Source organism: Papio anubis, chromosome 15 (assembly GCF_008728515.1).
Source record: "Papio anubis isolate 15944 chromosome 15, Panubis1.0, whole genome shotgun sequence".
Lineage (NCBI taxonomy): Eukaryota > Metazoa > Chordata > Mammalia > Primates > Cercopithecidae > Papio > Papio anubis.
The window spans coordinates 76,873,251-76,890,105 of record NC_044990.1 but is presented as its reverse complement, the minus strand read 5'-3'; the positions used below and the strand labels follow the sequence as shown (position 1 = coordinate 76,890,105).

General features: G+C 53.9%; 1 protein-coding gene across 2 annotated transcripts in view; it reads right to left on the bottom strand.

Moving 5' to 3' along the window:
- The window catches only part of FARP1 (FERM, ARH/RhoGEF and pleckstrin domain protein 1), a 303,375-nt gene that overhangs the window by 3,332 nt on the left and 283,188 nt on the right, over positions 1 to 16,855 (bottom strand). For both annotated transcript variants that reach the window (XM_017951379.2, XM_003914027.5), the window contains exons 18-25: positions 15,369 to 15,606; positions 10,874 to 11,004; positions 7,714 to 7,782; positions 7,398 to 7,487; positions 6,557 to 6,639; positions 6,365 to 6,477; positions 5,747 to 5,913; positions 312 to 419 (exon numbers count right to left, since the gene is read on the bottom strand). In XM_017951379.2, the coding sequence (XP_017806868.1) occupies positions 312 to 419; positions 5,747 to 5,913; positions 6,365 to 6,477; positions 6,557 to 6,639; positions 7,398 to 7,487; positions 7,714 to 7,782; positions 10,874 to 11,004; positions 15,369 to 15,606 (999 nt within the window). The remainder of the gene's footprint in view (positions 1 to 311; positions 420 to 5,746; positions 5,914 to 6,364; positions 6,478 to 6,556; positions 6,640 to 7,397; positions 7,488 to 7,713; positions 7,783 to 10,873; positions 11,005 to 15,368; positions 15,607 to 16,855) is intronic.

Genomic DNA, 16,855 nt, shown 5'->3' with positions numbered 1-16,855 from the left:
ATGGGAGCTGGGGTTGGCCTGTACATGATGGCCCAGGTGGCAAGTCCCCACCAGGACTGAGCTGTGGATAAAGCCAACCCCCGTCCCTTGTCCCGCCAGAAGATAAGTGGCCCTTTCTAGGGCGGAAGTGGTCCTTCAGTGGATAATATCAGCCTTTCCTAGAGCTGAGGGCCTCAGGTGGACAGGGGGCCCCCCGCCAGCATCCCTGTCATCCCCGTGACACCTGGCTGGAGCTCAAGAGGCCTGAGTCCTTCCAGAGGAGGGCAGCCCCCTTACCTCATGCTGCCACCCACCCTGTGTGGGGCAGTTACCTGGTGTGACTTGTAGAAGAACAGGCAGAAGTTTGTGAACACCACCCACAGCTTCTGCCACCCGTTGCTGTTTTTGAATTTCCTCAGCAGGTTCCCAGACAACTGATTCTGCAAGGCAAGGAGGCCTGTGAGAAGCACGGCGGGCACCTGCCCCAGCTGGGTGTGGAGAGCAGCTCCCCCTGCACCAGGGCCCTGGGCTGGGGCATGTCCACGACTGAAGGTTGAGGCCTCGCTGCTCCCCTGTGTGTGGGGAGACCTGGCAGGTCCTGGGACCCTGATCTCATCACTTCCCCTTGCCATTTGCTGTGGGGCATCTTGGGGGCCCTGTGTCCCCCCAAAAGACACGCTGAGGTCCTGACCACTAGTACCTTAGAACGCAGGCATATTTGGAAACAGGCTCGTTGCAGGGTAACTAGTGAAGATGAGATCACACTGGGGTAGGGTGGGCCCTAAATCCAACGGGAGTGGTGTCCCGAGGAGAAGAGACACCTGGCGGGGAGGGAGTGGGCCCTGTGACACCGAGCCAGAAATGGGGGTGCAGGACCCCACGCACTGCCAGCGGGTGGAAGCTGAAAGAGGGAAAGATCTGTCTCAACAAGCTCGGAGCAGCAGCACTCATTTTGAGGCGTCGGGCACCCTGCGCAGGAAGTGGGGCCTGGGGTGCTGGTGTGCGGCTCCCACCTGCCCTCTAGTGGCCCAGGAGGCAGCCGCAGCCCTGCCCACCTCCAGGCTCCCGGCTGGCCCAGCCCCTGGAGCATTGTTGGGATGCACTGCAGCTCAGCTGGGGGCAGGGACAGGCCCCTGTGTCCATGCTACCTCCAAACAACCCTCAGCAGGCCTGACACGCTGGTGGCTCATTTGGTCGCTTTGCAAAAGTGACATCACCAGCAGATACTCAAAGCAGTTACACCACCTTGTAAAGGCACTTAATGCCACTGAATTGTTCATATAAAAATAGTTAGCTAATATGGTGGTATGGCTATTTTACCACAAAAAAAATACGGACTTCTGAGTCTGCCTCATTCCATGTCTCTGGGTGCCCCTGTCACTAAGCTGCTGTGCTGGGATCAGTCTGGTGTCCCTGCCCTCCAGTTGCTCAGGGTCCAGTGGGAGAGATGGACACCGACAGTGGGTCCATGAGGGGCTGCAGGATGTGGAGGCCCCCTCTGTTGGCGGAATGAGAGGGACCCTGCAGATGGGGGAAAAGGGGGTTCCAGACCAGGCAGGCAGCCCCAGCCCTCCATCCTCCTCCCCCAATGGCAGAAGGGAACAAGAAAATGAAAGGCTCCAGGTTCCCAGAAGGTCCTGGTGGCGCCCGGGCTGGGCTGATGCCCATGTGGCATCTTGGGCCACGCACCGTGGGGCAAGGAGAGTGGCATACTCCCCTTTCCTATTTTCATACTGAATCACAATTTTCACAGCCAGCCCCCGTTGGGGTTCATACATGTCACTCATCACAGTCTGGGCCCATTTGTTTCCAAAGCAGCTTCCTTAGAGCTCTCCAGCTTCTGCCTGGCCATTCTGGTAGCCTCTGGAAACCTCTTCATCAACAGGCACATCCAGCGGCCCTTCCTTGCTCCCCACCACCCAGCGGCCAAGCCTCCTGCTCCCCCCGCATTGGGTCCATCCTGGCCTCCAGCATGTTACAGGCCCTGCTCGCTGCGACTCTCCTGCCCTGCACTCAGGAGGCCGAGGCCATGCTGGTGGCTCTCAGACCTGTCTCCATTCACTGCCTTCACAAGAGGGTCAACATCCTTGTCCAGAACCAGACCAGCCCGCCCTGTCTCCTCGTGGCCCTTCACTGGGGCCTCCGCTTCTCTCCCTTCTTGGCCCTCATCCCCTGCTGTGGGTTGAACACACCCTGCAACAAGACAAGCTCAAATTCAAACCGATGGTGGCCTCATATGGACACAGGGTCTCTGCAGATGCGATCGAGGTCAGGCCACTAGGATGAGCCCTAAGCCTAACGTGAGCCGTGTCCTTAGAAGAGGACATTTGAGCACAGATGCAGGGAGGACAGTTGGTAACATGGGTAGAACCAGGGACCCCCGAGGAGAGGACTGCCGCAGCCACCAGATGCTGTCAGAGGCGGGGACATTTTCCCTCAAGCCCCCCTGAAGGAACGCACCTGCCAGCAGCTTGATTTTGGACTTCCAGTTTCCGGCACTGTTAGAGATGTTTCTGTGGCCTCACCCAGTCTGAGGTTGGTGCTGTGTGATGCCACGGGGAACAAGTATAACCCCCGTGCCCGCCACTCCCTGGCCTCAGTGTCCCTTCCCTCCTCCCAGTCGTGTCTGCACTCCGTCTGCTGTAAGAACCTCCCCGCTGTCCCCCGTCTCGCCACTCCAGCCTTAAAAGACAACTTGCATTGCTTTGCTTTTGGCCCTTCACTGGCTCTAGTGCCCACGGGCTGGGCACCCCTCTGGCCATCCCAACATCTGACCCTCCAGTGGGAGCCCCCAGACCTGCTGGCTTGCCCACAACTTTTAGCAGAGGCCATTGAGTCTACACTGTCCCCAGATATGCCCCTTCCTCATGTGTGCCTGCATGAGTCAGATGGGCGCGGGACTGGAAGAGAGGCTGGGCACAGGACTGTGGAGAGGAGGCTGCCGAGTCAGGAGGAGATGGAGCTGCTTCGTCCTCTGTCATGCAGGGCGGAGGCCCTGGGGACGGCTCCTCTGCGAGTCAGCGAGCATTTGGCGTCTGGCACGCGAGGGCCGCCTGCTACTGACGCCAGATTGACGCCACACGCCTTGGGAGGGGGCTTTCTGGCAAGGATGGACATCTGCAAAGTGATAGAGCAGCCAGGTCCCTGACTGTACTGGGTGGTCACTGCCACCTGGAAACCCCACTGGCCGGTGGCTCACTCTCCTGCTCTCTGCTAGGGGCAGCAAACTTTTCCTCAAAAGGCGGACGGCAGATACTGCAGGCCAAGGGGCAAAACTGAAGACGTTATTTAGCAGCCATTAAAAAAATGGTAAACCCATTCCTTGGTCACAGGCCGTAAGCCATCAGACTGGGGCTAGATCTGGCCGGGGGCCAGTCTGCCCCTGACTCAGTGCCTTGACCTGATCCTGCACACGGAAGGCTGCGACCATGCAGATTTGTTACCCAAAAGAGCTGGGCTGCAGGGGGCTCCCGCCACCTGGATCCCACTTGGGTATTTCCTGCCTTGTTGAATGGCCTGGGTGCCTCCAGGTATTTAAAAAGCTTTGAGGCCTATGACAAATAGGCCTTCAGAGTCGTACACATTGCTGAGGTCAGAATGAAGCAAGGTCAGGACAGTTCCTCCCCAATGGTGGCGCCACACGTCGACTGGCTTCGTTTCAGACACACCTGTGACCTGATGGGCCTCTTTTCCCATGAGACTATCACGGGTTCCTCCCTGCTGCTCTGCCTGGGGGTCTCCTTTCCTGCTGTCATAATCCCCATGCCCTGGGAGAAGTCTTAGACCCACAAGCTTTGCGCAGCCTGGTGGAGGTGTGAAGCTGGGGAAGAACAGTTAGCGCTCTTCACACTTGGGCTGTCAGGAGGCAGAAGGGAGGCCCGGGGAGGGAATATTCACACCTGCACACTCAGGGGAACCCTATGGGACAGAGCCTTGTATGTGGGGCCAGCTGGACTGTGTCCGTGGGGGAGCCAGGGCCTGCACCTCGGATGTGTCCCCTTGAGGATGTCTTGAGAAGCAGGCCTGGGCTTAGAAACACTGGCTTGTAGCAGGAAACTCAATAAAGGCAGGTCTGAGCAATGGGGAAGGTCGTTTCCGGGGAATAAATTCCAAGACTCCCTCGAGACCCTCCACAAAGCACTGCTGGCTCATTCCTGCTGCTGTTGGTTCCAAGAGCCAGCAAACTCCTGTCCCGGCCATAGTCTCTTATGTGACACTGTTTGGACCAGGCCTGTGTGGGAACTGGACCTTTCTGCGTTTTAGAAGGAGAGTCCTGCCTCTACCGCAGCAGCCCCGCAGAGGGCGCGGGGGCAGAGGTTCCGCAGTGAAACGTGCGCATTCACATCAAACACAATCACAATGATGGATGACCTCGCCCCAGCTCAGGGCAGGGTCCACTGCCAGTAAGAGACGAAGAAAGCTTTCTTGTTTTAGATCTTCATGGGTTTGAAGTGTTCTGAAACACAGCTGTGGGCCTGGACTGAAGAATGTTTAGGGAATGGGTATTTGGAAAGGATTCATGATCTGGGAGAGACGCCGTCTTCAAAGCCAGCTTTCAGGTGGTAGGATCAGAAAATAATACCCTGAAGTGAAAGGCTCAGAAGCCCGGCCTCCCTGAGCACCTCCTGCCTCGCCCCTTTCCTCCCCCAGGCAAGCCACGGAAACTAGAATCCCCCTTCCTTAAGGCGGGTCATTGAAACCAGAACCTCCCCCGGCCAAAGCCAGCCACAAAACCAAAAATGGTGGCCCTAACCTTTCCCCACCGTTCTGTGTCAGAGCTGGCTACAAACTCACTCCCCGGCCCACCTTGTGTGAGAAGAGGGTCTAAGACCCCCACTGCGGAAAGGGTGCCCCCCCACACCCAGAAGCAAGGAACGCTGCTCAGAGAGGCCAAGTGAACCCGGGGGGGCCCTGCTGGGCTCCTTTCACCCTCTAGCATTAGCTTTCAGCCTGTCCCATCATCAGAGAGGCCAAGTGAACCTGGAGGGGCCCTGCTGGGCTCCTTTCACTCCCCGGCATTAGCTCTCAGCCTGCCCCATCAGCTCCACTCGGCCACCCGCTCTTCACCCAACCGAAGCGTAAAAACGACCGTTTTCGCCAGACCTCTGGGTCTTCATTCTGAAGGCTCCCATGTCATGTAAAATGACGATGAAATAAACTGGTCATGCTTTTCCCTTGTTAGCCTGTCTTTTGTCACAGGAGTGTCTGCCGTGACCCTCATGATGGGGAGGAGAGGGATCACCCCCTTTCTACCCCTCCACAGGGATGGCTGTCAGAGCCTGCGTCCCCTTCTCCCTGGGTTCTTCCATGAACCAGGACACTGACTTTGGCTGGCACCTGCTTGCCATCATGCAGACTCTCCTCCTGCCCATGCACCCGATTCCCGTGGGCAGTTCAGGATGTGACAGCCACGGAACTGTCCAGTAGCTGTGCCCTGGGCACCTGTGTTCTAGGCTAACTGCATGACAGGCAAGAAAACAGGTGAAGAATGAGAGAAAACGATCTTATGGACGGCAACAGGGACTGATGAGTACCAAGAGACATGACTGCATTTGCGGGAGGTTGGCGCCCACTCCACGCCACCTACAGGGATACCTCCGGCAGGCTCCAAAGGGGGTCCAGCGTTGATCCTTCCCTGCTTAGCCACCGTGGGTGGGTGGGGCCACCCATGGTGCCAGCCTCCCTCAAGGCCCTGGCCCAGAAGTTTGCCTGGGTTCTGCCTGGGCCAGCACAAGCTGGGAACCAGAGCTGCCCTGCCCCCGCGTACCTCCACTGCGATGCTGAAGTCCACCATGGAGACGCTCGTGTTGCGGTGCCAGCACACGTGCACCATTGTGTTGCCACGGTGCGGGGCCTGGCGCTCCAGCGACGTGCGCGAGGCGCTCAGGTCATCCTCTGACTCCTGGTCAGCCGCGGTGGCTTCATCAGGGGACTCTACAGGATGGGGCAAAAGGCAGCGCTTCGGATCTTTCCTGCCAGCACCCCTTCCTGATACCCTCTGAGGTGCTGGGAGGTTGGGGGGCTCACCGCAGTCACGCCCTGTGGTACCTAACCAGAATCTAATGAGGCCCCCACTGAAGGGGGACGGACCCTGGAGCCCCGGTCCCTCCCGGGTGTGTGGAGTACAGCCCTTACTCTGGGTGTGGACAGCCTGGTGGTCTCTCCGTGTGACAAGGGTAAATGCTGCCCCAGAAAAGGTAACTTCCCAGCTCCCTTATGCTGTTTTCAGGTGTTTTAGGAAAATGAACCGTCTTGATCTTTGGCTTTAAACACAAATGTAGACCACAGATGTGAGGCCCACCCGATGGGGTGGCTTTAGATGCAAAAATGCTGTCCCTCCATGAACCAGACCCCAGCATGAGCAGGCTGCCCTGGCCACACTCACTGTTGTCAGGGGGGCTGCTGGCCAGGAACTCGGGGGCGGGGCTGCTGCTCTTCTCCGCCAGGTCAATGGCCATCTGGATGTCCTCAACCCACTTCTCCATCTCAGACCGAGAACTGGAGACAGAGACGCGTCAAGTATTCAGGCCGCAGCACGTCAAAGGGGACACAGGCAAGGGGCGGGCTCCCGAGTTACCTGGCGGCCACGATGATGGACTGCCGCTGGCCCCGGAGGGTCAGGCAGTGGGGCACCCCCCACTCGTCTTCGCTCTCCTCAATCTGTGGGCAAGAGAAGATAACGTCACCGTGAGGGATGTGATGCACTTCCAAACATCCCTGAGCTGGCAGCCAGGCAACTCGGAAAAGGAGGGGTGCCACTGAGCCGGGCTCAGGAGACCCAGAGCCCCACAGAGAGAGGAGGCACTCCGAGTTGGAAAAACCAGAATCGGAAAGGCGACAGGAAGATCGCAGCACGCTGAATGTTTTTGGCAGAGCCCACAAACTTCCCTCTCTCCAACCCCGGAGGACAGCGTGGGCAGCAGCCAGGGCCACATCCCAGGCCCAGGCGCCCTGTACACCTGCCTGCCAAGGGGGACAGGAGGCAGCCCCGAGCCAACTTGGGGGGGGATGAGGCGGCCGGCCCAGCTCCAGGGAGGGGCGCTGTCATTCTTGTGTGTGGCGAGGACTGTCGGGGCCCCTGGAGCCAGGCGCAGGCAGTGGGAGGCGAGTTCATGCCAGACGGCCTCATTGGCTTGCCCCTTCACTCGATTCTATAAGGAAGGGACCCGCACATCCCACGTGCAGGAGAAGGAGCCGTGTCCCCAGAGCCCCACTAGAGAAGCCCGAGAAGGCTGGATCTTTTAGGTGAAAGGGTTGCATGGTCTTCGATGGTCTTTGAGCCCAGGTCTCCTAACCAAGGTGACACTGGCCGCCCTCTCCTTCCTATCCAGTCTCTCCCTTCCCCTCCTCATCGCCGGGTCAGCAGTGCCCGCGGCCCCCGAGGACAGGCCCTGGCCTCAAGCCTGCGCCGTACTCACCGTCATACCATAGAGCGGGAGCTGCCCGTGGACTTTAAACTGATTGGAGGCCGTCAGCCCCCGGCTCGTGTACAGTAGGACGTCGTTGAACTAGAGGAACCAGAAGTGTGTAGTGGTGAGACCACGTGTGGACAGCAGGCCTCCCTCCAGCCTTCACCGTCCTCATCAACTGTCCTCAACTGTGCCTTCACTGTCCTCAACAACCCGGGCCTGGGCACCTCTGGCTGCTCCTCCTCCACCCCAGGTCCCCCCCTCAGGGGCCTTGCTTGCCCAGGTGACACGATCCTTGTGAGGACGAACCTCTCTCTCCACTCACCAGGAAGAACATGCGCTGCTGGAGCCCCTTCCCCGAGAGCTTGCTGAGGCTGCCCAGGCGGATGAACTCCTGCAGGGGAGACAGACCGGGGGGCTGGCCGCGAGCATGCAGACCCCAAGGGCTGATGGCCAGTGTGCAGACCCTGAGGGTTGACTTTGTAGCCCCTGAGGCCTGACTGTGAGTGTGCAGACCCCGAGGACGGACTGCGAGCGTGCAAACCTGCTGGCTTCCTCCCACCTGGGTCCCCTGCATGGTGGAAGTTACAGCACTCAGCTGCGATTCACTGCATGCTTGCTCTGCCCCAGGTGCTGTGCTAAACCCTCACTAGGGATCGCCTGTCTCCTTCCCAGGAAGGTACAGGGCGGTACCAGCAGCAGCTGCCCCAACAAAGGATACTGACGGTCGGGTTCAAGAGTGCCGGGGCCTGAGGACCATATGCGTAACCCCAGGATCCCCAGGGCTCCCCACGGTGAGGGAGATTAGAAGGACCCCAAGCAGTTCTCAAAGAAGAAGGAGGCTATAAAAAGTGGCAGCAAGGGACCCCTGAGGACAGAGAGGCCACATGGGAGCACTGTGGCTGGAGGAATCTTCTCTGTGATTTAAAACCCTGCTTCTCAATGAGCAGGAACTGCATTGAGCATAAAGGAGTGAGAGGCAGACGTGTCCAAGGCACCTCTGCATCCCGAGTGACATCCTCCCCGGGGCTGTACACTCTTGAGGGCATGCATTGCAGGGGCGCAAGCACTTGAAAAACAAACAAATGATCATTTTTCAATTGTGGTGGAATCCGCGAAACACTGAGCATGCGTGGCCTTCGCGCATTCACAAGGTAGCCCCACCATCACCACCATCTACTTCCAGAACGTGCTCCCTCGGGGGTCTGCCATCCCACCCTCCCATTCTGCTCTGGGTTGACTTGAAACAATGAGTGGATGTGAGGCAGCCTGATGAGTGAAAGAATCGGGGGATCATCTGAGCTTAGGAAGCAACACCCCAATTCCATCTTCACCTTTACTAATACAATGGCCTCCTCTCTGGAGCACATGGGATGCGCCTGGCATGTCCTAAGTATGGAGTCCTAATAAGGGAAAAGGAGCCAGGCTGGTGGGATCGAGGGAAAGCAAAAAGACAAAGCAGAGAAGCTATACAGGTCTGCCTTTCTTCATGGTCCAGGACACAGCCCTCCTGCACAGATAATTCACCATCTTCCTGCACCCAGCTATCACCAGACCCTTGGCTGATAGAAAAATGCAAGTGAGTTCGCTGCAGCCGTGGCGTTATCATACTGCACAAAGCCCTTGTTGGCACACAGCACAGACACCACCTGATGAAAGTCTCCAGCAAGCCTTTGTCTCCTTGCAGTCACTTCCTCTCTTGCTGTTGCTTTCTGGCAATGTATTTTCCTACTTCTCTAATAAGCCTGCCTTTATCTATAACCGTCTTAGTAAGTGATTCTTACCGTCTGCACTGCCAGCCTCAGATAGTCACTGATCACCTGCGACACTGAGTGACTACAGGAGCTCCAGACGTGAGCCTGCACCTTCAATATCAATATTCCCATGTTTCAGATAAGGAGACTGAGGGGCAAATGATTAAGAAACTTGCTCACGATCACCTGGTCAGCCAGTGTGTGACAGAGCAAAATGCTTTCCATTGTGCTGTGCAATGTAATTAATGCCACTATACTATGTGTACATTTCATCTCTTCAATTAAATGTAGGTGAGGAAAAGGAAGATAATAGGTATTATGTCATTTTCACATAGCACATCTCATTTGATCTTAATGACCTGTGAAGGAGAGGCTATGGTCTCCATGTTACATGGTCCCCTGCCACCCCAGGTTCTGGTAGAGCGAGACTTTGAACCCAGGGCCACCTCCTCCAATCCAAGGCTCTTTCCATTGCAGTGGAAAGTATTTCCTCAGAATAAGGAATTCTTTATCAATGGTCTCTTCACCATGTAGCATGATATGCTAAGTATTTTATACCTTTCAAAGCTGAGAGAAAATTACATCGATTCCGCAGGGCTTTTCTGAGGGCTCTGTGTGGATGGGTAAATAAGGTCATTAAGTGCCAAGGCCCGGCGGGATCTTCTCACCAGCAGAGCTGAGGCAATCCCAGCTCTAATTTCTGCCAGTGCTTAACCGCACCGCTCTTCTGACAATCTCTCACAAGGTGGCTTCTGGGCAGTTTTGTAATGAGGCTTCGTGACAGAAATGCTCCAGTACACGGAGAGCTTCCCTCCCCTGCCCTGAGTTACAGATATCAAGTTTCCAGGGCAGCTGCCTGTCGGAAAAGACTAAAAGTCCCTGAGATCCTGGATCCTGGCCTGCAGGGTCAGGCAGGCCCGCAGCAGATCAAAGCAGCTACAGTGAGTTGTCTCTTGACCTGGGTGACGTAGGGTTTGAAATGGGAGTGCCACAGGGTAAAGATCCCAGAGAGAGATTTGATGAGATGTAGCAACTGAATAGCATGTTTGATTCGTGGGTGATGATGGCTTCCTAGGAAGGGAAGTGGAGAAGGCAGGTTTTGTCCCTGTCCTCCACATTGTCACTGGCCTGGAAGGAGTGTGTAGGAAGCCGTGTTCGGTGGGAAGACCTGCATCTCAGGCAGGGGCTGGGGAGGGGAAGGCGACAGTGTCAGTGAACTTGCATCTCTCCTAGACTTGCTTTCCAGCTAAGATTTGGTATTTTAGTTTTGAACTGAAATTAAATTATATATAGAAGATTGAATTTTAAAAAAACTCTTCATACCTGCATGGGAATTCCTAGCATAATTTAATGCACTAACTTTCTGGCTTTATTACTATTTACCTAATTCTTTTTTTTTTTTAATTTTCCATTTTCATTTATGCACATTTTTAAAAAATGAAATAAGCAATCTGAAATCTTCTGTGGGATACGGTAGGGGAAAAGGTAAAGAAGCGAATCACCCTGTAAAGAGAAAAACAGAATATGAGGTCAGAGGATTGCTTTATCTCCTCTGAACGTGATGATTCCGAACCAACGACACTGTCGTGTTTTTCCAGTTGTCTCCCAGGTGGATGGAAAGAGGACATTTTGCCTTGCAAGTGTCTCTATTCAACAGGTTCAAATGTAAGTCCCTCCGATGCCTCCTTTCTGCTCCCCCCTGCAGTGCATTGTGAGGCCACTGCCGCTTACCCTTCCTGGGACCACGAGATTGTCAATGCCAATCAAATCTTTCTTGAGTTCGTGCAGCTTCTGGAAATTCTCCATCTTGATCATCGTACCGTGGAGCTGTGCCACCATCTCCGTGATCTCTGCCAAAGCGGCTGTGAAGGAAAGACACACACAGTCTGCAGTGGGAAAGGCAGGCGGGGTCTTCCCCGAGTAGCTGTCAGCTCAGCGCTGCGGGGAAATCACTCCAGTCCTTGCATAGTATTCAAAGGTATCTTTTGAGCGAAAACAGTGTTATTTCTCTATAACGAAAATTGATAGTGCATTTTCTGAATTTATTTGCTTCCCTTTAGCATCTTAAAACAGTAAGTGACCTGTGCATGGCTACGTGGCGTACAGCTGTCCTTCAATGAGATGGACTTGTTGGCTTAGAGGGGAAAGACACGGGGGGAAGAAGACTGCCTTGAATTGTGTCCCTGGGTAGACTTTTCTTTTCCTTCCTGTTACTCGGAAAGAACAAGGCACAGTGAACACAAAGAGGCCACAGAAAAATCTGAGAGGAGGTGTAATTGATATTGTAAAGTGTCAGTATCACTCCAGGTAACTAACATTCCACCACACCCCAGTTCTGCCTTGTGTGGAAATTACACTGTTTGTCAAGATGGTTGCGAAGAATTGCTGCAGAATTTAAAATTTTTTATTATTATTTGTTTGAGACAGAGTTTTGCTCTTGTTGCCCAGGCTGGAGTGCAATGGCACAATCTCAGCTCACTGTAAACTCTGTCTCCCAGGTTCAAGTGATTGTCCTGCCTCAGCCTCCCAAGTAGCTGGGATTACAGGTGTGTGCCACCACGGCCGGCTAATTTTGTATTTTTAGTAGAGAAAAGGTTTCACCATGTTGGTTAGGCTGGTCTCGAACTCCTGACCTCAGGCAATCAACACGCCTGGGCCGCCCAAAGTGCTGCAATTACAGGCATGAGCCACCGCATCAGGCCTTTATTTTTTCAATAGAGGCATAGCTCCCCTATACTGGTGGGCATCCTGTATTTAAAAGGAGCTAGTGCCTGATTAATACAAGCTTGGGTGGCACGCAAGTCCCCAGCGGCTGACAAGCTTGGGTACTTTGGTCAAGAAAAGCGAGAAATACTTGTTGACTGAACTTTAGGCTTCAGAACACTAAATACCTCTTTGACCGTTCCCCTGGCATTTCCGTGTTGGAAGGGAAGCATTTAGTTTTCTTGTTTTTTTCCCCCAAGGATGCAAGTTAAATTCTCCCAGGCTCATCAGAGAATGTGGTCTCAGCCATAGTGACAAATCCCAGGCCTCGCTCAGTCTTCAGATATTACCACCCAGTTTGGTCCAATAAACATCTACTTGGCACCCAGTGCTCAGTGGCAGGGCTGGGGGGAGTGACGGGGTTCTTAGAGGAAAATGATGGAATGATGGCCCCCTGGCCCCCAGTGCTCATGGGCAGGGGCGTGCTGGGAACAGCCCTTGGCACTCAGTATCCCTCCAGCTCTGGAAATCTAGGCTCCTACAGTGCTGCCACCTCATGCTTTAAGCTAGCTAGCACTTTCTTCCTCAATCATCAAGGATAGCCTATCTCCATTGGGTACTGTTTACAGAAATAGCAGAATGAAACTGGATTAGTCTACCAAGGACAGTGCCTGCAAAACCACACACACTGCTCTCACCCCCATGGGCGCTAGATCTGAGGAGTCCTTAGAGTCAGGAGAGGCCCTGGGTCCTTTGCTCCGGGCTCAGCCAACACACAGGCAATGCCCATGTGACAGGACAAGGCGGACAGGAGGTCAGCTTAACATCAGGGGCCAGGCACAAGCTGAGGCTTAAAGGACGAGAGAGAGCTGGCCAGGAAAGGCCAAGGAGGTGGTGGCCAGGACTCTAAGCAGAAGGAACGGAATGCGCCAAGGTGTGGAGGCAAGAGGCAGCATGGTTTTTGTTTATAGAGACTGGGTCTAGGTCTGTCGCCTGGGCTGTGGTGCGATCATAGCTCACTGCAGCCTCCTGGGCTCAAGTGATCCTCCCACCTCAGCCTCCTGAGTAGCTGGGACTATAGGTGCATGCTCGTAATTTTAAAATTTTTTGCAGAGACAGGCTCTCACTATGTTGCCCAGGCTGCTCTTGAACTGCCAGCCTCCAATGATCCTCCCGTCTTGGCCTCCCAAAGTGCTGGGATTACAGGTGTGCGCCACCACCCTTGGCCGGCATGGTTTGTTTTAAAGACAGATGGTCAACGACAAACCACGTCAGGAGGCACTTGTGTTCCCCTTCTGTGAACTGTCACTGTCTTAATTACTTTGTCGTCTACATATTGGGTTGCCTTTTTTAACAACTAATTTGTAGGAGTCCGCCATATATTCTAGATATTAACAATGATTTTTCTAGAACAAGCCTGATATCACTGGTTCCCTCCTTAAAACGCTTCCTGTTCAGCTTCTGCTGTTAGATTATGGCTTTGCAGGGTCCATAGGGTGCAGTGGGATGTGGCCCCTGCTTTCTGTCGCAGCCTCACTTTGTGGCTCTCCCTGTGCCCTGCACGCTTTTGACAATGTTCTGGTCTCTGTCCCCTCTGAACCTGAGCTGGTGGTGTTTCTAACTCTATTCTCCACACCCTCCCTTCACCCAGGAAAACTCCTATTTACATTTTAGCTCTGAACTTGGACACCATTTCCCTTCGAGATTCCCCCAACAGCCCCCAATGGCCCGGCTCCAACTGCACCGTCCACTTCTCTCTCACGGCCCTAGTGCAGGGTCACCACTGCCCAGGTACCTGCCTGCAGACCCTCCAGCAGGTCCTGTGAGGTCAGGGGCCACACTGTTCCTTCTCCCTCACACACCCAGTACAGGTTTATCCCTCACCCGCTTCCCACCCTTTCCCCACAAGTCCCCAAAGTCCATTGTATCATTCCTATGGCTTTGCATTCTCATAGCTTAGCTCCCATTTATGAGTGAGAACATATGATGTTTGGTTAATACACATCCCTTATAAAAGTGTATTAACCAAATACAGCTGGGGTGTGACAGCTGGCCAGGCCAGGTCACGAAGACTTTCAATTTTAGCCTGAGGCAGTCAGCTGTCACCCAGGTTTTAAGCAAATATATAAGAAGATGGATTTTTAAAAAGATGACACATTTGGCCAAAGAATTGGAGGTGTTTCTGACATTTCAGGCAAGAGATAAGGGCCTTGCCCTCCTAGTGGGTGTGCAGATTTGGGCCACCTGTGCGACAGCCACCTATGCAGGGCCAACTCTGCGTGCTTAAAGGCTAGGTCAGGAAGTGCAGACACTCACAGACCACATGTGACACCAGACAGAACGACTTCCGTTCAGAAGAGCACGCGTGGCCCTGTGGGAAAAGCAGGGTCTGGAATGGGGCTCTGACCTCTGAGTGACCCTGCAAGTCCCTTCCCCTGAGTCTCAGTGTCCCTATTTGTAAAATGGGATAATGCAATTGATCTAAAGGGGTCATTAAAGGAGTAACGGTGTGAACATTGGCACAGTATCAGGTACACGGTAGCTGGCCTGGGGCTGAGCAAGTGTGAGCGGGTAGGACTGTCCATGAGATAGAAGGGCAGGACGGTGGTGACCATGGGTTCTAGGTATAGGTTCCAAATTATTTCCCTCCCAGCTGGGTGACTCTGGGCAGGTTCCTTAACCTCTCTAGTCTCGGTAGTCCCCGTAGGTAAGATGAACTCACCTGTGCCTGAGGCTTGGGAAGAGTTAATACAGGAGAGGTGCTTCTTATGGCGTCAGGCACATTACAAACCCCCGGCAGCAATGAGCAACAGGATTTGTGACAAGCTATGTTCCGTGGCCACGGTAGAGGGATGAGTTTCAACCATGTGGGTAGAAGCAAGCTTCCTGGGTGAGGGCTAACTGTAAGCGGAGTTCTCTAGGGATCTTTGCACAAAACCACCCGGGGACGGAAGGAGAAAATGCACACAACAGGGAAAGGACGAAAGGGGTCACGATGATCATTAGCACCTTCTTTACTGTCAAGGTGTGGCTGGGCGTGGTGGCTCACGCCTGTAATCTCAGCACTCTGGGAGGTCAAGGTGGGTGGTGGATCATGAGGTCAGGAGTTGGAGACCAGCCTGACCAATATGGTGAAACCCCGTCTCTACTAAAAATACAAAAATTAGCCAGGCGTGGCAGCGTGCGCCTGTCATCTTAGCTGCTCCAGAGGCTGAGGCAGGAGAATCGCTTGAACCCGGGAGGTGGAGGTTGCAGTGAGCCGAGACTGCGCCATTGCACTCCAGCCTGGGCAACAGAACAAGACTCCATCTCAAAAAAAAAAAAGAAAAGAAAAGAAAAAAATCAAGATGTAACCAAACACCAGATCAGGAATAAAAAGCAGCGCCTGCCCTGATGAAAACCTGGGACCCAGCATCGGCTGGTCTCTCTCCCTGGGAAGCCTCTCCCTGGCTGGGCTCAGTCTGGGAGCACCCGGTCTGAACTGTGCCATGGGCACCAGGTGGCACAGGCTCCCGGCACTCACCTCGGCAGTCCCTGAAGTCGGCGTGGCTCGGCGGGTGGTGTTTGCACAGCCGCTCCAGGACCTGCTTGTAGTGCATGAGCCGGTGCAGCGGCCGCAGGAGGAAGGTGTTGAGCGGTAGGTAACACACTTTCTGCAGCTCGAAGTCCCTGCAGAAGTTCTCCAGCCGCCGGGAGCTCTTGATCCCGTTCTCCAGGGCCTCCAAGGCCTCGCTGTGCTTCCACAGGTGAGCCGCCAGGTGCTTGGGGGGCAACAGAGGAGGAGGGTCCTGTTCAGCTGACCGGGACACACCTGTGTTCCGCCCAGTTTCACTTGGGAAAATGAAGCGCACCTGCGCTCTCTTTATTTCATCGATTTGTTTAATTCCCTTAAATTTCACATTGTTCATAGTTCACTCTTTGGTATTTCACTTAAGTTCTCAGGATGAAATAAAAAGGCCTATTAAGGTACTGAGCAGTTTAAAATACACATGGATCATAAAATATATGAGCTGTAGATATAACATCAGAGGTATAAATGTTCCTTTAAAATTGAGCCTGGAAAAACTGGGGAGAAATATATGAACAGGAGCTCCTTAAGGAGGGCTGTGGATTTCTTCTAAATGTCATCAGATAACCACCCGGGGTCCATCAATAAGCATTACGTAGTTTTAAAACCACATTCCTGCTTCCCTCGCCCCATTTGCTCAGACAGTAACTAAGCAGCTATGTGAGCCCCTCCTCTGCCAGGTCAGGGAGATGGATGCGAGTCAGAAAGCGCCCTCACTCTCCCGGAGTCATGGTGGGGATGGAGACAGGGTAAGCGTTTGGATGACAGAGCATTAAAGGAGGAATGAATTCACCTGGGTGGGAGGGAGGAATTCCAAGGCAAGGACACTGCCAGGCAGATAGGGGGAGAGCAGGGGACAGGGGACACCACGGGACACAAAAGCCGAGGTTGCTTTCTTCAAGTCTCACTTGATAATCACCTCCTAGAGTGGGCTTGCTCTCTATGTGCTGGTAACTCCCAAATCTAAATTTTTATTTTGTGTGACAGGGTCTTGCTCTGTTGCCCAAGCTGGAGTGCAGTGGCACAATCTCAGTTCACTGCAGCCTCAAACTCCTGGGCTCAAGGGATCCTCTTGCCTCAGCCTCAGGCGGCTGGGACTATATAGGCTTGAGCCACCATGCCCAGCTAATTAAAATAAATAAATAAATAAATATATATATTTATTTATTTAGAGAGACAGGGTCTCACTATGTTGCCCAGGCTGGTGGTCTCAAACTCCTGGCTTCAAGTGATCCTCCCACCTTGGCCTCCCGAAGTGTTGGGAGTACTGTACTGCATGAGGCACCACGCCCGGCCCAAAATCTAGATTTTTCTATCATGTATGTGGGTGTATATTTGTATACATGTCTGTCTATAGATATAAAAGGCACAAAATGATGAAAGTTTTTGTAATTGACTTGTTTTTATAGAAAAGCCTATGGTAGCATCTGGCACAGGCGAGT